Source organism: Struthio camelus, chromosome 1 (genome assembly GCF_040807025.1).
Source record: "Struthio camelus isolate bStrCam1 chromosome 1, bStrCam1.hap1, whole genome shotgun sequence".
NCBI lineage: Eukaryota > Metazoa > Chordata > Aves > Struthioniformes > Struthionidae > Struthio > Struthio camelus.
In genome coordinates, this window is record NC_090942.1 from 209814494 (window position 1) to 209838207 (window position 23714).

Genomic DNA, 23714 nt, shown 5'->3' on the forward strand with positions numbered 1-23714 from the left:
CAATACATCTCTAAGTTTCATTGTTACAGCTGTTGTTTGAGTTAAAGATTAGTAAAGAACGGAGCGTTTGAGAATGCAGAGATAAAAATGAAAAGAAGTTCTCTCTATCTTAAGCCCCTCATTTTAACTAAAATGTAATTTGAAATTTCAGAGCCTAGTACAATGAATGCTTTGGAAAATCAGAAAATCAGAAGTATAGATACTTAAATTATTTAAATTTCAGGATGGATATCTCCCTCTTAAAAAGGCAGAAAGGGCATGTAGCCTTATTTTCAATGCCTTGCAGCTTTAAAAATATACTGTGTTTATATGTTTCCTTTCTCATTGTTTGTATAACTGATTGATTTTCAAAGATCTGAGACATTCACTGAAAGAAAGATATATTTATATTCATAAATCCATTCTGTGAATTCATTTACAAATTGATATGTTTTCTCTCAAAATTAAACAGTTTTATTTTAATCCGGAAAAATACAGGAAATAAATTCATAAAACTTTTTTTACTTTAAATATTTTGAGATTATAAGAAATAGAAAGGGACTAGACAAAAAAAAAAAAAAAACAAAAAACCCCACATGATGTGGGTTGATTCATCGATGATTCGGTGAAAGAAACAGAACAATACAATAAACTAAGGAGCAGATCATGCTGTGAGTGGTCTTTTAAAATGAAAAGAGAATTTTATCTAAACCTAACTTTAAAATATCGCTGCACTATTAGACTTGACATTCTAGAAGTCTTCTATGCCACATTTTAGTAGTCTCGATGATAAGGGTATGAGCTCTGTTATTCACAGAAAATTAACAGAGCTGAAATCTAATGAACATAAAATGTCCGTTGTACCTCTTACATTAGCTTGTTAGAGTTTTGAAGCATATGCCATGTACAATGAAACTATGCTGTGTGATAAATAACATAACATAACATAACACTGACGGAGATATTAAAGAGTCAGATTCAGTCAGATTCATCTAATACAGGCCTTCTCTGAGTTGTCATGTCACGCAAGTTGGCACTTGCTTTTTATACAGAAAAGTTTAGATATAAGTAACAGTTTTACAGCGAATATTACAATCTAAAACAGAAACAAACAAATAAAAACCTCACCATGCTGCGTGAGTATTGCTCAGAGGGACATCATAGTAAGTGAAGAGTGGGGAGATGATGCTGCAGATACAGCTCGGGGTGCCCTGTCTGCCCCATATCTGTGAACTAGAGAGAATTTCGGACGAACACAACTTTACAGTGCTGGAGATGGGCCAGGAGGGACATGCATAACAAATCTGCCTGTACAGTAACACGTAAGAACCTAAGAGAGAAAAACTCTTGTTTCTGAAGTACTTTTCAGTACTTTAATTAATTTTATCTGAATCGAACTAGAAACATGCAACATACTGGTGCTTCATTGTACAACGTACCTGTGACCAGAGAGGAACTCCATTTTTCAGCCAGCTATATGTGGGCCGTGGTTTTCCAGTGGCTTTACATTCCCAACGGAGTTGATCTCCACTGTCTAACTGAGTATCGTTAAGTTTCTCCACCCAATGTGGGTAGGCTGCAAAAACAAACAAACAAACAAACATCAATTCTATATACAAACCATACAAACTGGTAAGTCTTTTGCTGGTATGTGAAGACTTAAACCATTAAGGAACCTAAATAATGGCCTATATAAAGCCTAGTTTACTCTGAGCAAGACGCACATTCAAACAAACAAACAAAAACAAAATAAAAAGTAAAAACATTAACAGAACTCCAAAACATTAAAGGAAATAAAGGAATTGGATCAGGTGGTGAGCATTTATGACCAGGAATAGAAAGTTGGTCTGATTTAATACAGACCAGTGGATTACATTACAGTACTACATATTAATGCATGTATTATTATTAAATTTATGAACATTTACCTGAGAGCTGCCATACACTATTTAGCAACACTGCTAGACTTGATAGAACTGCATGAAATAGAGAGACTATGATAGTTGATAGTTAAACCCCTTACTAAAATTTAAATAACGTTGGTCTTGCAGTGTTGCTAAATATTCTATTGTGGCTACCAGGTAAACGCTCATAAATTCAATAATAATAATTATCATAGCGTCTCTGTTTCATGCACTTCTATCAGTCTACTGGGAAACTATGATTTATTCAGCTAGGAATGACGGGCATTTGGCAAGGTATTTGCACATGTTCTTGTTAAAGTTTGTTGGACTTAGTTCAGTTTCACATTTCAAGGGAGAAAATGCTTTTAATGCTTTTAGGCACAGAACACCAGGGATTTCCAGCACTCATCATGAACATAAATTATATAGTAAATCAATGTTTAAATGGTAGTTTTTTTAAGGCACACAGTAGTTAGGCATATACATGGTTGTTAGTACCCAAATGTCATGAAATAACCTGTTAAAAAGCAGGGAATATCTTTGCAGAGATGCAGCTCTTCAGTGATCAATCACATACCAATGCAGAGAATCTTATCATTTGGAAAACTTCATGGTTCACTGAAGAACTGTTTATTCATGACAGAAATAAAAAATGTATGCTCAGAAGCCAGATTTTGGTTTTTCGCATTGTAGCAATATCAAGTTCTGTAGCAAAGAGTATGACAGATTAAATTAATTAACGTTAATAACCTTAAATATTAAGAAAAATGGAGATAATAAGTAGCCGAAGGATTCCTCTGCTAAAGGACTGCACAGTTCTTCTGACTGGAATGAGTAGAAATCCAGAGCTGTCGCAACAAAGTGTCTGTTTTGATCATCGAATAATTGATAACCTACCTAAAATGTGCAATTGAGTTTAAAAATAAATCTTTGAATCTAGCTGGCATTTGACAGGTCACCAATCAAAGAAGTGAGAAAATACGATGAGACATGACAGGTATGTAACTGGTTCTATCTGCATTGATGATAAAGAATGTGAGTCAAATGTCTATCATTCCTAAGCAGAGAATAGTCTGAGCAGGCGATTGTTGGAAAGGTATCAGAAAAAGAATTACTTATTTCCTTTCTAGTGGAGGAAATCAGAGACAAGATAGACCTAACCTCACTCTCAAACCTAAGACCCAAAATAGATGCTCCTCTATTCTTATTGCAGTCAAGGTGACACATGAAATGTTCCGTATGTGCTCTCTCTGCACTGAATCAATGGCTTATGTTACTAAAAGATCCCATGTAATACTTGGAAGCAACTTATGGGAGTTCCTGCTCACATGTTGCCTACTAATTGTACTAGTCATCCTAAAAATATAATTCAATTGCATTGTTTAGTTCTTGCTGCTGTTTTCTGTTAATGTTTTGGTATGAATGAAGGAAGCATGCGGAGCAGCAATTCTTTCGTTTGAAAATCAGTAGAGCTAGCATGATTTTGATGATGTGACAGTTAAATTTGTAACTAAAAATTCATAAAAGTTAGCCGATGGTGCCATAAAATCATGTAGTTTCAAAGAGGCATTAAACTGTGCTACTTTCTTTTTATTTCACTCTTTTTATTATTTTGCTTTTCTGAAAGTTCTGCTATATGACCCAAAATATAAATGGTCTCATTTTTGTATTTTGTATTTTGTATTTTGAATTTGATCTCATCTTGAACCTAAGCATTTGAAATTAGACAGTGAACCTGATTACAATGAAATAAAACTTTTATCAAGTCTGATCCAGAGATGTTCTCATCAGTATACAACTGCAGTTCCTCTGGCTGTGGCTGTCTTAATAGCATAGTCACGGTATGGCTATTCCTCTATAACCACAAGCTTGCAAATCTCAGTTGGATGATTGATTGGAACTGACAATCATATTTTCATCGGCTGGAATATTTGGGCCCTAAATTTTCTCCTGATACGTTAAATGGCTTTTGAACTCTGAATTTTCAAGCTGTTGAATTTGCCATCAGCATAAGTATTGACTCAGATTCTCACCTCTTTGACTGAAATAGAAGAAATTCTGAACAAAATAGCAAAGCAACAGGTAGATGGAGCAGGAACAGTGCTAAACGTGTGATTGAGAGAAATATTTGGCCTCACTTTTTGGCTTCTTTTCTGCTCTCTCTGTACTCCTTACCCTGCAACAGGAAAATGGAGCTCCTTCTCTGCTCATTTGTAAGAGTCTCTCTCCGTGATATCATTATATTTGCATTTAAACCCTGCCAATTACTAAAAGAGTTAAATACTAAAGACATAATTGGATTTGCAACCTCTTGCTCATTTCATTATTAACTTTTTTTAACAAAAGGGGTTGATCTTCATCTTATTACACATGTGGGAAAGGAAAAGCTCCTTCCATAATTGCCCTTGATTTTAATTGGAAAATTTAAATATTAGCAAGAAGTATTTCAACAAATTTCATAAGTAACAGATGTTTTCTCTCTTTATAAAAGCAACATTCAGCTGTGGGAACAATGGATATTTGCCGAATTTTTATCTGTCGAGTGAACAATTTTGAGGATGAATGTAAGAATAGAAGGATTTATTTTATTATTCAGTAGTCTTTATGGATATTGTGCCATAGTTTTCTATAGTGCTCCAGAGATTTTAAAATCACTGTGGCCATCCTCTGATTTATTTTATGTTGCTTTCCTTCACCTCTTTGTATTCAAGGATGTCAAAATGCTTTACAAACACAAACGGGCAATAAATCTGCAAGCTTATAGGCCATTTTTTAAAAATCCTTTGTGCAAAATGAAATTCAGATGCAAAAAATTCAGATTACTTTCTCAAACAATTATGCAACTTTTTGGCTGAAAAAAAAGGAGAAAATTTTGCATAGGCAAGTGCCTTGACTTCAGACAGTGTCATAAAGTGTGAATGAGAACAAAGTCTGGGCTAAGAAAACTTAATTTTCTGGACATAAGGCCAAGTTGGGAAGCACACACTAGAAGATGAATACGTAGCTATGACAGGGTTAGAAAGATAGCAAACTTCAGCTGAAGGCACAGTTCTGACCACAGAAATTTCTTCCTTTCCAGCCAGTTTTACTGCATGTATTTGAGGCTAACATACAGAGACACTAATGGATTTGCTTCCATGTAGTTTTTATAGGAAGTGATTAAAATGGTGTTTGAGAGGGAGACCCTATGTTACTTTTTACTTTCCTCTCGGAGAACAACATTCTTCTTCTGATAGTCTCAGTCGTGCTTAATGGGTAATGGCTTTGAATATGGGCTGAGGTTAAAACTAGGCTTGTTTTCTCAAGCTTGTCTATATAAAGAAGGTAAAAAAATCCGGACCCCTGTTACACTGCATTACAGACTATTGCAGCACATGCCAGAGCATGATATGCACTCCTGCATTTATTTTCCCTAGTGAGAGTAATGGTGTTGAAGGAGAAACCTGTGTTTGATGTTGCTTGCCTGAGGTGTTTGCATTAGGAAAGCACATGGCAGTGAAGGACATCCTCGACATGCAAGTTGAGGGCTGTGCTTCCCTGGGCTGTGCTGTCTGTACAGGGGCTGTAATGGGCCTTCAGTTCAATCGGGCGCCTCCGGAGAGTAACGTAACTGTGGGAGGAGGACGCGCTTTCCCCTTGGTCTCGTAAAGCTGGGGCTGAACATCTGGGCTGTGAGGGCTCAGCTTTAGTGGCACAGGGCTGTACAAATAACTCGTGGTTGCTAGGGGCCAGCTGGAAGCTCACTGCTTTAGGTCAGTCTTTTGTGCCACCGTTCTGTCAGCTCCCTCTCCTAATTTGTTGCCTCGTTCCTTCTCCTTTGTCTCTTTCTTCCTTAGTCATTTTTTATCTTATGTTCATTGCAGAGATACCTGCTCTCTCATTTTTAACTCCCCATAATTGCTTGTCTGTCTTCTTTTACATTGATACCTGTGTATCGAAACAAAACGATGAGAGAGGAAAAAAAGAAGTATGAAAAGAAAAGATAAAGAAAGAAAAAGAGAGGTAAGAAAGGACACTGAGATCTGTACAATGAATGGTGAGAGAGAAGGGGAAGGGGGAAGAGAAAGGCAAACAGGAAGGGAGAAGGAGGAAGAAGAAGGGAAGATCTAGTGGATTCCTCTCGGGCATCCATATCATACCCTCAAAAGCAAGAGGTTCAGAGTGCAAGAGCATCAGGATTGTTCAAACCAGCACCTGCTATTGGGAAAATGCTGGTAGTCAGTGATTACAAATGATTAATGCCCTGTTTCTCCATGAAAATTGTAATTTTTGTGCTCTCTTCTATTAATAAATTTAAGCTCGAATAAAAGTCAATGTAAATTACTGGATGACCAAATCACTAGAGGGAAAATTATAATGCTAAAAATTGATTGCATCCACATGAGGATGTCTTGGCATTAGCAAAATTAAATTTTTGATGCCTTTGTCACTTCTATAGCTAAATTTCAGCTAAGTCAGCACTTACAGCTACAACAAGACTGCAACAATCTGAAATTGTCAGCATCTGAAATACTACTTTCTGAACAATATCTGAAGTGTCAGCTGCATCAGACTGTCATGGTACATCTGGATTACAGCATCAGGTAAGAAATCAGTAGTTTGTGACTAAATGTGACCAGATGGGCAGACTTGGTGTTCCGGCCATTCTCCAAAATCCTCTGTGGTAATCCAGATCAGAGGCAACTGACATAACGGAGAAGATTCAAACAGACAGCAAGTGAGTTCTGGCAGAGATATGTAAACAGTGAGACCATAGTATGACATGGCTGGTCCTATAGCCTGTTCCGAAATTTTACAAGGAAACCCTGGTAAGGAATGATGGCCTACATATGAATTTTTGAGCCAAAGTAATCATTGTGTCCTGGAGGAATAAGATGTCAGTGAAAAGACAATGAGCTTTAAGATAAATAATTCATGTTGAGTGTTGCTATGAATTAGAAGTATAGCAGCAAATGCTGTTTCAAGTAATGCCCCCAAATCCTGCCAAATCAGCTGTCAGCAAAGGAAGCTGAGAATGCCCTACAGTAACATTTACACAAACCCCGTTACATCCTTGAGAACGGAGGTCAGGGTCTGTAGGCCAATGAGATACTAATGCTGTCTTCAGGAGCCCTCTGATGTGAGAGGCTCACTGGACATTACCTCATTTTGACGCCTAGAAAAAGTGCTTTAGGTAGACTACTAATACTTTGTGCTGCATATTCTGCTGTACTATAAGTCACTCTTGATCTTCTCCATTTGAAAGCTCTCTGTTACCTGCACTGACCTTGCTCCCCACTATGCAGAGATGAAATTCTAGTTCAGTTTTTTTTTTTTTTTTAATTACCTATAAGGTAGTCTACAATCAATAATAGACTTCACAAAAACAGAACCAAAATAATATACCAGCCTCACATAGCTGTTTATCAGAGACAATCTGAAGTGGATCCCCTTTCCATAATGCTACATCTGTTCTACTATTATTGCATAAACTGCAGATTAGCACAAAGTCTGCATTATCCATAAAAGCAATATCTCAAAAAATATTCTGAAAATCATACAATGGTGGAGAACTAAAAATTATTATTTATATATTTGCAAAGTTGATAGAGAAAATGTTTTCTATGGACTTCTAGATCTGAGCAGCAAAACCCAAAAATAGATATTCTACTCAAAAATGAAAATTGATCACAGAATCACAGAATCACAGAATGGCTGAGGTTGGAAGAGATCTCTGGATATCATCTAGTCCAATCCCCTTGCTCAAGCAGGGTCCTCTGCTATCCTAGCTAACAAGAGAGCTGCTGTTATGTAGTGGCCAGAACACTAGATCATGTTTGTTGTCATCTGAGTTCTGTTTTTGGCTCTTCCACAGGCCAAAAGTATGATCTCGAGGAAATCATTTCATTTTCCAGCCCTTCCTGAAAATCAGAACCTTAAGAAATTGTGCATGCCTAGATTTTCACAAAATATGGACTCCACTTATTTCACGATTTCACTTACTCAGTTCTTTTTCCCGTACAATGAAATTAACAATAACTCATCACTGAGACACGGCAAGGGTAAAGTAGAAGTTTAAAAAAAAGCATGAGAAAAATCCTAAGATATTCATAAAGTAGTTTTCTGACAAATGCATCAGGTATAGATTGCATGTCAGCATTATATATCATATTAGGAGGATCAAAAATATAGATTTTTTTAAATTATAAGAATATTGTTTTTAAAAGAAACCCTAAACATCAAGAAACATAAAAGTTTGGTTTTGCCAGCTTTTGAGGAAGTCAATTTTATTCATGCTTCATACTTTAATGCCTTACTGAGAGGTAAAAAGATATAGCCTAATTCCATACTGATCTTATTTCAGAAGAAAGATACTTCTTTTTCATTGGACCTGAACACTCTTCATATGTATTTACAGCCTTAAGTGTGGACAAAACATTGCTGGATAATACTGTCTGCAGTTACACTTACTGTACACTTGCAGCTGTCCTCTGAAGACATTCCTTCCACGTGAGTTTTCAGCTTTACATTCATACATCCCTGCATCCTCTAGCTGCACATTAGGTATTTCAAGCACAGCTTGGGATTTTCTCAGGCGGGCTTTACTTGGATTATGACCATTAACTTTCCTCCACGAGATTGTTGGAACAGGGCTGAAATATTTAGTAAAATTACTGTTAGCACTCTTCCACTATTGAGAATATAGATTCTGCTATCTGTTAATGTAAATGCTTAATAATCTAAGAAGCAATAAAATATAATCACAATTAAGGTTCATGTATGCTTGATATACTTCAGTGTCCATAGGGAACATTTAATAAATGGTTGTTACATGGCAGGTGTCCCCTTCATCCACAAGGGACGCCAATTTTTTATTGAGATTAAGTAAATCACTTCAAAAGCTCTCTCTAGAGCTTCTTTAGCACTCTATGCTTTACTCTTGTTGTCCTGAACCGTTTTATTCTATGGGTGAAAGAAAATAACAACTTCAAAACCTGAGGAACTTCAATGATCTTTTTTTTTTTACCCAAAGACTTGTGATGAATTCTCCAGCCCCTGGGCTGTTTGTTCCATGGCTTTCAATTGGTACAGCCTTATATTTTTCTGAATGTGGTAGAGGACACTCAGAGGAGGGAAGAAAAAAAGAACATATTTATAAAAGTAATGCCAAACGTTTGACTGCGAACTAAAAATTAGTCTATAATTCAGGTATTCTAAAAGAAACTTTAAAGATATCCTAAATGAAAATATAACTTATTCATGGAAAATTTATTTTAGATTTATTTGAATTGCTCTCAAGTCTAAACTTAGATATAAACACAGTTGAAAGGTGTTGCAGTTTAGATGGGGGTATGTAGTTCATAACATGGATTCAAATTCAAAGCAATTTTCATTTCTACCGGCACTTACTAACTTCCATTTGTGGGACTTGCTGTAATTATAAAAAGTTGCAATGAAAAGCCTTTTCTTCCATTTTTCGTGGTGTCCAATTTTAGACATAACATACACAGAGGTGGGAGCCACACGTAAGTAAGGTTCTAGCTATTGTTCAGCTAGTGAAAATCAGCCTTGTGAGTTACTGTGGTTGGGCTCCGACTCCCAGCTGAGTTGCTCCAAATTCAAGCATTTTACAGAGATTCAGGAAATTCATCAACTCATATTTGGAGGTCAGATGTATTAGCTTCTCTAATACTCTCACTTGAATATCACTTGAAGTCATTAAATTTCATTGAGTCTATTAGCATAATTACCTTCATACAAAATTTGTGTCTGGGCAAAAGTACAGTCTTTGGAATGGTATCCACTATTGATTTGAACATATCAGAGACGGAGAATCATTGTTTCCTCTGTCAGTTTGCTCCACTGATTACTTAATCTCATGAAAGATACTTTACTTTATTTTGAATATGTCTGGATTCGTCTTCAAGACATGGTCCTCGTGACGCCTCTCTTTTGTGAAATGGTCCTGTACTACTTTCTTCCACAGAAGATACATATGTTGAAATCAAATCACTTTTTTTTAAGTGAACAAAATAAACAGACTAATCCCTTTTTCTTCAGCACTCCAACCATATATATCTTTCTTTTTTTAGATATGTATGGATCACACTAGCTCTTTTTCTGCCATAGAAGCTGGATAGCTTACTCATTCTTTATCTTAAATTACTTTCGCACTGACTGCTTTCAAATCTTGGTGTCCTGTGAATTTGGCTTTAGGACTCTTCTGTGCACCTTATATGGGTCTAATCTCATTAAGCTTGTTCTATATTAGAAGTTATTTTATACCCACTTCAGTTGGTAGATTGAAAAGAGCTTCCCACTCTTACATGACACAAGTACTTCATTCTGTTCAATTCCAAATATTAAGAATAAATAGAATACTTCTGTCTCTGATATACTACTTAAAACTTATTATCTTTAGCCCCATCACTTACAATAATCCTCTGACATCCTTAGGAACCTATTTTAATTTTCTGTAATTTGACAGCTCTTTGCATATGTTAGAAATAGTACACGTAACAATATTAGTTTCTTCTTTTTCCTATTTATATGCTATCATATTTTATTTCTAACTTCATTCTTGACTTTGCTACTAAAATTTATAGTCTTTCTTGAGTGATGTTCCAGAGATTTCATAATTCTGTTGTTGTTTTGGCTTCAGCTTTGACTGTCAGCTACTTACATGCTTGTCCTCTTACTTTATTATGTCATAATCACTGGCTGCAAAACAGCAGCTATGGCCAGTCAAGTGTTTAATTAATCTTTATTCATTACAACACAGGTCTACAGTAGAAATACTTTTGCTGGGTACAATGCAATACCACCTCAGTAAGTGCTGTTTTATGAATGGGAAAGGCAGGTGGGTACATTTTATTTTCCAAAAGGCTGTCATGCGTGTAACCCATTATGGCTTATTTGCCCTGTAACGCTCCATCCAGTAAAACCAATGACAAAAATGCTTTTGCTCTGTTGTCACAGAATATAAACAGTTCAGCTGAATAAAGCTGATAAGTGGATTTTTTTCATGGTGTATGTTTCAGGGAAACAATGAAGACATCATAAACCATGAAGATTGTCTCATTTAGCTGCTGTGAGGTTATTCTGAAATTCATGTATTTAGGAAATCTCCTTTAAATTGCATTTACCTCTTTAAAAAATTCTGTAATGCAAGCTACAGAAAATAAATGTGTATAACAGCAAATATCAAACAAACTTCTTGTTGTCTGGGTCATCAGGAAATGTATTTTAAAAATAATCTCTTTTTTCTTCATTAGTATGAGGTAATAAGGGGAAGGAGATGAAATTACTTTAGCTGTGAAGATTTAATGATTTCAAAGGAAAGTATTCCCAGCCTGCAAATCATATTCACAGACAACTTGTAGCTCTGTTTAATGAAGCTTCTTATTTTCCTTGCATAACTCACAAGTGAGGTATGAATTTTACATCTGAAGTAAAAATATATCTATACATATTTCTCCTTTGTGACTCATGAGAGAATGAAATGAAACAATGAAATATATCTCAGTAAGGATGTGAAAGAATAAAATTGTGTGACTGTTCTAGAAAACTCATAAAATCTACCATAAAAAGCTAACTAACATATGCACACATTGTTCATCTTTTCACATGATCCATAGCCTTTTTAAAAAATAAGAGTAACAGTGGAAATACCTCTAATATTGATCTATTTAAGATAATATACATAATTATTAAATCTTATAGTAATAACTGTTATAATTGATTTTTATTTGGGGCTTATCAGGCTTCTATGGGGATATTAAGTTTTCTTGTTTATTATAAAGAAAAACTTAGTATTATACTGGTCAGATTCAACTCATGTGAGTAACTTTATATGAGTTCCAGTTGAGTTCAAAGAGAAGACCTCTCCTTCTCACTCTTGGAAACATTCTTTGAATATTGCAGGTAAACCTTAGCCTCAGTAAGATAAAATTCCCACATGCTTTTAGAAGGACCAGCATTAAATCCCATATTCACTTCAACTGAAATAAAAATTATAAGAGGTCACCAGTGACTATGGAAGACATTACTATGGCTATGTTAATCTTGAATGTGGAAAAAAAAACCCACTTAGGTTATGCTTTTGCATTTACATTTAGAGGAGACTATATAAGAGTGAGTTTCAGAATCAGGACAAATGCTGTTGAATTCATCGGGAATTTTTCGTTGTTTTCACTTGAAGTAGAAATGTTTTGAAAATCTTACTGGAAACAATTTTGTACATTTTTTTTCAATTTCATTTGAAAAATAATGTAGTTGGATCTATGAGGTAGCTATTTGTTTCAGGAAAGGGATGAGACAGAAATAAAGGAAACCTCTAGATTTTAAAATACATTTTCCATGGATTGGAGCCCCTAACTTTTCAGAATTATCTTAAATAGGAATGTTTTGGTTACTTTTTCTATTTTTGGGGGGGGAAATAATTTTGTATTATTTGTAATATTTTACCTTCTACTGCAGTTTCAATTCCTTTCCACACTATTTCTCTTTATAATGCCTTACAGTTCTGAGTTGTGTCTTCAAATGCACAGGTGCACATCATAATACACCTTGAAAAACTCTGCTTGCCTTCTCATTTGAGATTAGAAAAGAGTTCCTTCTCCTTATGCCCTCCAGCCTTCCAAATGTGTTAAATATCTTCTAATTATTACAGCGTAATTATGTAGGATTAAAATGTCGAGGAGTATCATGAAATTCTCTTCATCATATACTTGCCAGAAATGCACATCTACGAGTTGCACAATTTTACCTTTAGAATGTCCCATATATATCTATTCTGGTCAGATGGACAGAATTAGGAAACTACCTCATTATTCTATACAGATAATAACTTCTCCTTTTATTTGGTTATTAAAAGACACTTAATACTCATGACATTCAGCAGCTGTGAGTATTGGTGACTTAAGGATAAAATTAGAATAGAAGAAGACGGTGATGAGTTTGAGGCCAGTAAGCAGGAACAAGTTTTGGGTCTGCAGGTCACATCAACATGGGGTCCATGACTGCACTACAGAGGTCTCATGTATGTGTCAGTGTTGCATGCTAGTGTGGATGTGCTTCCTCACTAGAACTGATCTTGTACTTCACCTGCACAGAACAAAGGCAGCATGTCTGTGCTTGACCATGCGTCCAGCTCCAAGTCATCTTCACATTTGAGGTTTTAGGATGGGAGAGCACCCCTAACATCTACAGCAATGGTGGGGATAATGATTCATTATACATAATGATCCATTATCCACAATGACTCATACTCCAGAGGACTTTCTCCTCTGATTGAACATTTTAAATCCTTGGCTCAAACTTGATCCCTAATTGTGAGACAGCTAAAGTTAGATTAAGATAATTCATGCTCCTCGTGATTTCAAAGTAGTTCCCTAAATTCTTAAAGTTATTGATGATCACAAAAGTCATCTTACTAAGAGGTAATCAAACAGGAAAACAGAAGATCCACTATGGGCAAGGAATTGGTTTCACAAGCAGTGAATGAAAGGGGAAAAGTTATTCCACAACCTTTTGTGCCTCCATTTAAAAGTTAGATAATGGTATTTACTCTTAACCCAATCACAGCAGCAAAGCTAGATCACAAAAAAGTTAATGGAGAAGGTAGGTTGCTAAGAGCCAGACTCCATCACCATGGAGAGAATGGATGAGCATCTGTGGATCTAGTATTAGTCATATTGCAAAATTCTGTGTTACATTTCCTCATCACTGCATTGTGGATGTCATATTGTGTTATAGAGGAGGTGTAGAGCAGATACAGCTATTAAATCATGACGGAAGTAGGCTTAGTTCTATCCTACATTTTGAGAAACTCCCTAAGCATCAAACAGCCAGTAACACTTTTTTTCTAGTCTGATTATTTTTTACCTGGGTTCTCTGGCTGAAGGCACTTTGAAGTTGGTGAATGTTCTTTTAAAAAACATTAAATACATAACAACAGTTAAAATGTCACAAGACACTTGGTCAAAGAGGCTGCTGAGAATCTGAAGCAACTTGAGAAGCAAATGACATATATGACATCAGTTGCGTGAGGAGGGGAGACAGTATATGAAAGATTCACAAATGTAAATTAGATAATAAATGTGTTAAAACAGAATAATCTGCTAAAGGGACATGTTTTGATGGGTGTCCATATGGAGTCTTAGAGCCAGAATATCACAGTAGCAATCTGATTACCCATCCTGTGTAAGGCTATTTTATAACTGCACTTCCTTGAACACGTCTTTTTTCTGTGTCCCAAACTTCGGCCAGGTAGAATTTCTGTAGTTGGCATGTTAGTCTTAGGATTTTTAACTTTACTCTACCGTACGGATCAACTCTACACTATACAGATCAGTGCTAGAGGGGTAGCTACAGTGAGTCCAAAAAACAACAGATCTACCACCACTCATGACACACATGATCTTCATGTGTAAATGTGATGTGTCTGGGACAGCTTTAAATCTGCAAGTCAGCTGTAGAATATGATGACTGCTGACTTCTGGAAGTGCTGGATTCAACTCTTTTGTACAGTAACAGTGTATGCGCACTTATTTCTTTCTAGGAAATCCTGAAGAGAATTATGGAAGCAGTTACTTTGAGGAACTGCTATTGATAATTGCTAGAAATTTCTTTCTTATGATCCTCTCGACTTCTAATACAGATGAAAAGACTGCATATATGATTCTGAACAGCAGGTTTGGAGTACAATTAAAGGGAGAGAGTTTTCTGTAGCATGAGCTTTCCTGTTCTTCCTTGTCCTCAATTTAAAAGTCCCTCTATACAAAAGTTGCAAGCAAGCACCTGCAAAAATACCTCCTTCGTCTTTAAACTAAGGCAAAGCTGTGTATACTACTGAATAAAGCTTTTGATAACATTTACAGGTTTTCTTTTGTTGTCAGGAGGGGTAGAGACTCATAATATTGCTTATTTGAGACTGAGATTCTACTGTTGGGACTTGCTTTTTGATAGGACTGAATTTTTCTGCTTTCCCTATGCCATATGATAAGAGGCACTAAGTATAAACTTCGACTTGGGGTATGAAGTGGTTGGAGTGTTTACCCAAACCAAGGCAGAATGAGGCTTGGGAGTTCTACCTGAGATTTGCCAGAGAACCTTTATTTACTGCACTTCTAGGAATGATTGTAACGTTTGTAACAGAATATCTTGAAGAAAAAAAATCTACTCAAAGAAAGTTAGAAATCAATCCAGCTTGAAAAACAAGGACAAAAGCCAATCCTGCTCTTGCATGTTATGACATAGATTCTTATTCAATCTGAACTGAGAATGAACTTTAAAGTGGATGAAAGTCTCAGAAGGATTTATCTGGGCATAAACAATATGTACTACGGTCATCAAAGCAAACCAAATCCTGGACCTATTCTTTACTTACATAAATAAGTAGACTGGAAGATGCCATATTCATATTCAAAAAGGTTCCTTCCTCTTATTGGAAGTGTATCTCCAGGGGAATAGACATCCCTATGCATAAAACTGACCAACTAATTTCTATTGAGCCTTCTCATTTTCTTCTTGGGATTGTTTTGTTTTCAGTGAACCTGAAGAATACTTCCACAGCATCCAGATTTGGTGTCTGACAGAATTAACAAAATCTTTTTCCTAAAGTGAGAAGCAGTGAGGAGGAATATAAATGATTGCTATTTTCTGTACTGTGGGATTTGGAAAACTTCCATTCCTATACCAGTTTTAGTCTTTAGGCTGAAGCTTGATCTTCGGCAAATCATTCTATTTTAATCCCCTATGCCAGTTTCCCTGTTTTAAAAAGAAGTTATAATGATATAGCCATTTTAAAGCTCTGGGTTCTGTAGATAAAAAACGACTATCATAGTAAGAACCATTTCCGAAGACGAAGGCAAATTGCTACCTGTAGACTTACATTGCAGTTTCCTTAAGATGCTAAAATTCCAGCACACTGGCTCCATTTGTTTCACATGGCAATTCTCCTATTGGATCTATAGAATCTAGAACCTTTTGCTCCGTGGGATCTTGGCATGTCATTATAATGCTCAGACAAGTCCAAACTAGCTTTCCATTTGCCTGAAAACTGTTTAAAATCTGTTTGGAATTCCTCAGCCCTCCATCCTTCATTTATCAGTCACAAACTCTTTGTAATGATTCATCATGTCATTTCGTACTTTGTTTTGGCCGGCGCTTCCACGTGAAGAAAATAAGAATGTATGCACTACTAGCACAAGCAAATCAGTGTAAATGAAAGCTGTTAATGTGCACTGAATATCCTGAATATAGAATCAGACTATCTGTAATAGCCTAGATGTCTCTGCGTGTTACCATTACTGTGGGCACAGGCAAGCATGTTCATTCAAAAGTACAAGGAGACTTAAATCATCGCCAAAATACATCTAGAGAGGAGGAGCTGCTGGTGCTGAGCGGTCATACTACTTCAGACAACATTTCTGAGCTGTATCTCTGACTGCACCAAACTGCAAAGATCTGCTGGCATATCCCAAAGAAGTGGTCAGCAGAACTGCTTTAGGTTGCCTCTAAAAAAGTAAAACTTGTTTTATATCATTTTGCATCCAAGTTCTGTTCCCCTGGTACTCAGCAGCTGCCTGCCACCTTGACCCCTCTCTCATCCTAACGACCCTAGGCTTCAGCGTAACATAATTAACAGAAGTTAGCTGCGAATTTGTTTTAAACTGTGATCGGTGCATTGGTTCTGCTGCTCCTTGGCATAATACCATGGCTGGGGCAGGAGGTAGCAACACAGATTTATGTTAAGGAGCCTTACATCAGAAAAGACTTTGATCTTGGAATAGAAATCCTCATGAGACCTTTTTTGACAAGGGATTTGGATTAGTGAGAGGGAGTCAGATTTTGGGAAGGTCCTGTCTGCTTTTCTTCATAATTCATAGCAGGAGATGTATCCTGCTGGGTCTGAACCCCCACCAAACATAGCTGTCTACAGAAAATACACAGATATCATTTTTGCAACAATCTGGATGATATAACCAAGTTAATACTGGATTTGTCAAGACTGGACAACAGAAGGATAAAAGTCAGAGACTGAGAAATGGAAGGCCTGGAGCACAATTTTAACTCGTGGACTGAAAGGAAAAGCCATATTTTTCAAATTTGAAGAGCACACAGGGTTACAATTTGTCCATTGCAATTAAGAAATGATACGGGGGAAATACTGGAAGCTTCTTTTGAGATACCAGACAGAAAAGTGAGGATGTAAGCTAGAGGAATGTGCAACTTGGATCTGTGACTCATTACTTTAGGATGATTGTCTAAATTTGTATGTCTGAAAGAAATCATATATAGCTAAAGTTTGGAGGAAGTAAAATAAGAACAAAGAATATAGCACTATAAAAACTTCACAGGGGTTTTGACCAAAGACACACTTCTAAAATGCCTTTAACATTCCTTCTTTTCTGAAATTACTCTCATTCTCATTTCAATTATGCTCTTTGCCAATAGCTGACCAGATCTCACAGTGAACACTCATTTGACATGTGGACTTTCAAAGTCCATCTCTCTACACCCGCAAAAAGATTTGCAAAAGTTAGAAGCCTTCTCTATAGCCATTATATTCTGTTATTGTCTTAATGAGGGACTCAAATAAAAATAACTTCTTTCCTTCAGATATTTCATGGCCACCAAGAGATTGCACTAATGCTTTGCTCTAGTTCAATTTTTGAGACACAAATTGCCCTAAGTTCCAGTCAAATGCCCTTCACTAGTTCATACCAATTTTTTATACCATCTTCCTGACCTTTGCTCAGATAGCATCTTTACGTACCCAAATACTTTTTGCCTTTCTTTATGTATTGTAAAATCTACAGTAAACTCTCTATACAGCTATATAATCTGTAATGAAAATATTGATGCTGACATAAAATACATAATTGTATTTTTCATAAAACTTTGGATAACAATTGGAAAACTCATTTAAAAAACAGATCAAGGGGATAATATATAATCTTATATTCCATGGATTAACAAATGTAAGGTACTTGCACCAGAATTGATTCAAAGAGTTTATTATTTCAAGAGAACATTTTAGAACATTTTGTAGACTACGGGTCACTTAACTTCTTTCACTTGTGTGACTTAAATATGTGTAATTTCATCTTATTTTTTATTTTATCTAATTTAGAAAGCAAGATTTAAAAATGGGCTATCAGCTGAGTTCTTTTGGCTCATATTAAAGATGGGATGAATATTTATGGCTGAGCTATAAAGCTCTTTCAAACAGAGTAGATAATGGAATTATTAAAGCAACATTAACTATAACAGCATGAACAATGCTTCTGTCGTAATACTCTCACCATAATTCAGTAATAGAAAGAAGTCAATATCTCTGTTTCATTCTTATCTGTAAGTAAGAATACTTCACAATAAAAATATGGTCTTGACATTACCAAAAGTGACCTAAGTTTGCATTTACAAAGAATATTGATATACTGTATAAATGTTTCTATTACACAAAAACAGCACTAGCATGAAACAATCTCTCTAAGATGCAGAAAATACAAGCATATGGAGTGTAAGAAAAATTGGTTGTCAGCACTGCTCTCTATTGATTCTTTTGATTAAAATCTATCATCTGCTCATCTATGTGGTAAAAAACAAATATAGTGAAAAAAAGGATGCATAAAACTTTATATTTTTTCTGCAATGCAATTTTTTTGAGAATTTACATGCCCAGGGATCCTATTTTAAAAATAAAGTATATTAGGAACTATATTAGTAAGTATATACTAAGTATATTAGGCAAAGTATATTGGTACTCAGATTGACAAAATTTGGTGACCTAAGGTGTAGCTCACATCCTCTAATTTATTTGAATGAGAAATAAAATGTAATTACCCACTCAAAATTAGCTGTTGGCATTATCGTAAGACAAACATACATATATACCTCTGGCTGGGCAAAGCAATGAAGTGTGAGGTTTTTATCGAGAGTAAAATAGAAGCTGCTTTGTGGTGTGATGCATGGTCAAAAAATGCAGTGAGAAATAGGTTGAAGTATGAGGGTGATACAAGGTGAGTCCATTATACACAACTCAGCATGAAAAAATCTGAGTGAGAGAGTGACTATAGAAGGATTATTTTAACTGGAAAATAGAAAGCAATCTAGAGCTATATGCAAAAAAAAAAAGGGGGGGGGGGGAAGAGCAATAAATTACTGGCATTTTTCCTTTTTGTTGTGCTTTCTTCCTCTGGAGGCAAGAGTCTGTGCTCATTCAAGAGGGGTGTAATTTACAGTACTTCACGCTAGTTTGGACAAATAGTCCTTTTTCATTGTTTGAACTGCGAAAACTTGTTCATTTTGAGGCTCTTTAAAAACACTCATTTCCACCTATTCCTGCTTTTAAGTCCCATGTCAAAATCATAGCATTAAAGGCACTTATGAGATAAACATACTACCAAAGTCAGGAAACGTTAAAGTTAAGAATGCTCTGAGTGCAGTTACTGGAAGAACTTCATTACTGAATATAGTATATGGTGGGGACAGAAATGAAAGTATTTTTATCTATGAAGTGAACCCGACAACACAAACCTGACAGAATTCTTCCCTTTGAAAAAGTATGTGAAAAAAGAAATGAAAGAATTAACCAGTTACTCTCAGATGTTCCTGGAAGTAAATTCAGTATTATCTGAGAGAAAACGCAAATGGCAGCACCCTATGACAGAAGGCAGTGCTAGAGAAATTGCATTAATGGAGCAGGAAATGTCAGGAATACTGGAATCCGTGCAAGCATGTCAGCTGGGAAAGTCATAGCTTCTTTACTATAACCTACTCATAGAATAAGGCGATGATGTGCCTTACTGTTTTATATAATAAATGCTATCAGAGTGATAGTCTTGTTAGAACCAGGCTAATTTGGATGATAAACAACTACATGATTACCTATAAGCTCATTTATCTGTTTTACCAAAAATTAGCTTGCCTTTAAAAAAACCCAGATATTTGGCACAAGCGGTGAAAATTGTGTTAACAAAAGAAAAGTTACAGGTGTTTTAGATTTTTCCATTCAGTAATATTCAAAGGAGACACTTTTCAAATTTTTATATATATATATATATATATATATATATATATATATATACACACACACACACACACACACATACACACACACACACATATATATACATATATATATACACACACACACACACACACATATGTATATATATATGCTTAACACAAATTTTGGATAGGTCTTGAAAGGCTTTTTACACTTTTTTTGCCCCCAAAATATTATCATCTGGCATAATAAAAAACAAATGAAACATTCAAGTGCTCCTAATTGAAATGACATAATTATATGGGTTGTAGAAAACATAGCTATATGCTACATATACAAATGTACATGAAATGCAAAGGTAATCAAAGCATAAAGTTTTTGTAGGGATATGACAGTAAATATGGCATTAAAAAAAAAAAAAACCTTTCAATAAAAGCGGGCCAGCAAAAATACCCACAAATCACAGAAAATCACTTATTGCAAAATACACACTGATGTATATTACAGTAAATTTGATTTCTGGCTCCTCTATGTGCCTGTCATGTCTTCTGTTATATCTCAATGATCGATCACGGACCTATGCAGGGATTTCAGAGCCAATGACTGTTGCTCATAATGAGCAGTATTATCTAATACAAATAACAGCATTTTGAGGCATTTCACCCCTGTAGCATTTTGAATTCTTTAGTACCAACAAAGTCTATTTAGAAGTGACATCAGTAACATTTTTCCACTTGTAACTGGATCAGCTACATATTGTTTCGGTCAGAAAAAATTACTTTTCAGGACATTTCTGCCTGTCAAGCAATTGAGTCATTCGATTTTAGTTTGTAGACAAAAGGTGCTCAGCTCCATGTTATTTATTGTTAATTCCTACAGACATAGTGACTGGCAGTTCTAAATAAAGACTATTAATAAATCATTAATCTGTAACTAAAGACTAAGCTTTTTCTGGAGTATTCGCCAAATGCCAGCTGCTGGAAATCTCTGAGGAATGTTTGTCGTTCTCACAATTACAGTGGATAGAGGAGGGACTGCATCAGATGGCTAAATTAAAGCATGAGAAAAATAGTAGCCCGTTGGTTTCGAGATGTAATAATTTGTGTTTCATTTACACTAAGAATGCAAAAAAATTCCAAATCCCAACCTGCTAAAGAAAGAACTAACTAGTTACAGATTCAGTTTTAAAATGCACACTCTTTGCAGTGTAACAAGAAAAGATCGGTAAAAGCTACCAGGAATAAGAGATGGGGGCAAACATGCAGAAGAACATGATATCTGTTGCATTTCTACCTCTCACCTCAGCCTCCAGGTTTCAAATGAGGCCTGAAATGTCATTCATGCAATTATTACCATATCTGGTTGAAAGCAATTTCAACTCAGCTGATTTGCTTGTGCACTAATGGCTGCGAAAAAAAGATAAGGAATGTGCATGATAAAAATAGTTGCCCATTACTCTAGCAGCAAATGGGGTCAACTTATTAGATAACCTTAAATTCCTTGATGGTTCAGATGTTTTAGGGTTTTTTGTTTGTTACAGGTTAGCGCCAAATATGACCCGGAAATAAGTTAATTGAAGCCTTTGCTGTCAAACTTAGGCTTCCTTGCATGGCTGTTTGAATACTGACAGACTTTTTGAGAGACGTTAGTAAATCTCATGGTGCTGATGACGGAAAGTATTTGTAGCTGCTTTTCTTGCCTGTCAGCGATCACTGTGAAAGATGACATTTGGTATATCTCCTCTTCACTGGGAAAATGACAGGTGACTTGGAATGTGTCAGCAGCCGCAATTTAATCCCAGCAAAATAAAGAAAGAACCCTAATGTGCTGGCTACTGTTTCAGCCATTGCCAAGACTAAAAGGACCTCATTGCCAACTACTGACCCGGCAGAAAGGTAGTTAGCATTGCTGACAGAAGAGAGCCTGGAGCCACCAACCTCCACAAAACAGCTCTTTCCTCACATTTTTCAGCATTTCAGGGAATCTCTCCAGTTGTTGCTTTTCTCTGTCCTGTCACGCATCTCCTTCCTTATCTTTATTATATAAAACATAAGGCTTATGTTTTACCATACAGAATTTCTCCCCTCATATTTGCTTCCAAACCACCGTCCACATTTAATGGGAGAATGAATTTGCCAAATCCATTGTCCTGATTGCTACCTCCACAGGCTCTATGGTCTCCAACATGTTCTTTTGACTAATTTGAATATGCCCTGTCTCTCCTTCCACTTCACTGGGCTTAAATAGATAAAATCAAAAAATATTGTCAGAATTTCTCTGTAATTATTCATGAATATTCTCTGTTGACCTGGTCATTGAGGGTTTCTGGATTTTAGCTAAACAATTGCAGACTGTCAGGAGAAACAGGCAAGTCAAACAAAAGATTTAGACAAATCTTGTCCAGTTAGTAAATAGGAATTGTGAAGGGAAAGCACTGAACAAAAAAGTCCTGTGACATGTGAAGATCAAAATGACTATGAAAACTGTGGTGATGGTGGTGGTTGGCGGCCGGAAATCCCAAAACCCGAAACAAAATCCCTCTCAGGTGATGAAGACAGGTTTTGGAAGGTTGTTCTGGAAAACCAGACTTGCATAGCAATCTGGAGTGGTAAAGCTCAGGTAACTGAACTATTGCTTTAAACTTCTTTTCCTCTCATGTTTTGCTCCTGCTTTGATAAACAAGTAGGACAAGTCGGTGTGGATGCTAATGCACAGCTGGCACAGCCCTTGACTAACTTGTGAAATTCTGCTCCAAGAGATACAGAGACAAATCTTTCTACTGCTTAAGCCAGGCCAGGATATAAGAAAGCCGTATGTGCTTAGATAATCTATAAACTAGAAAACTAAGCAAGATGGATTATATTCAGCAGCATGAATGGGGGGAAAATATGACCAAAAGAAACCACAAAAAGGAACTGAATTCTTATATCCAATACAGTGAGATTTCTTGTACCCGCATGTGCGTACACACACCTGCATACACACACACACACACACACACACACACACAGAATTTTGCAGTATATATTTATGAAAAATTCTACTCTTTCTAGGTGTTTTTCAATTTGTTTATATATCTCTAGTGATGTGTCACAGATGGAACATCTCTTTTTTAGCTACATACATATAAAGAAGCAAAAATAACTTATTTGAATCTCTGATATTACTGTTTAGTTCTGTCTGCCTATATACCACCTTTGCCACACTTATTTTTGGCCACAGTGGTAATATTCGCTGTCACAACAAAATCCTTGCATAATGTTATCAGCTTCATCATGTATTCTGTAACCTGGAAAGCATCTCGGGGTTATTTCACTCCTAATTTAAAGTGTATGAAGCTGTAAAGAAGTATTTCTAAAACCTTTCTAACCCTAAACTCACTACCAATCCTCTTGACATGAATATTAAAACCCTAATGTCCTGGAGTGCTATTAGGTCAGGTAAAAATTAGATAATTGACTTTGCCACAAAGTATATTAAGGCATAGTTAAAACATTTTGCTGTGGTCTTTATGCATAAACTACGTATTAGGGGAAAAAAAGGCTATTAATTTCATTTATTCTCCAATTAAGATAATTTGACAGAAGTAAGTGGAATTTACTGATTTGTACTATCACAGTGAACAAATGGGTAAGTCTGAAAAATAGATGATTTTTTAATAAAAACTTTTTTTGTTTATAAGAGCTTTACTTTTCATTCTGATGAAGAATATTTTAACTGGAATGAATTACCGTCCACAGAAATGGCTGGGCAGGGAATTCATAACTGGCTACTTGGTCAAGTGGTTACTTTGTGTGTGCAGTAAGGACTGTCTGTTAAAATGAAATCCAGCAAAA

The 23714-nt window shown here is 35.9% G+C and overlaps 1 protein-coding gene across 5 annotated transcripts in view; it reads right to left on the reverse strand.

Moving 5' to 3' along the window:
* The window catches only part of CNTN5 (contactin 5), a 656947-nt gene that overhangs the window by 139556 nt on the left and 493677 nt on the right, over positions 1–23714 (reverse strand). For all 5 annotated transcript variants that reach the window (XM_068930406.1, XM_068930402.1, XM_068930403.1 and 2 more), the window contains 2 exons: positions 8334–8515; positions 1419–1555 (listed from right to left, as the gene is read on the reverse strand). In XM_068930406.1, the coding sequence (XP_068786507.1) occupies positions 1419–1555; positions 8334–8515 (319 nt within the window). The remainder of the gene's footprint in view (positions 1–1418; positions 1556–8333; positions 8516–23714) is intronic.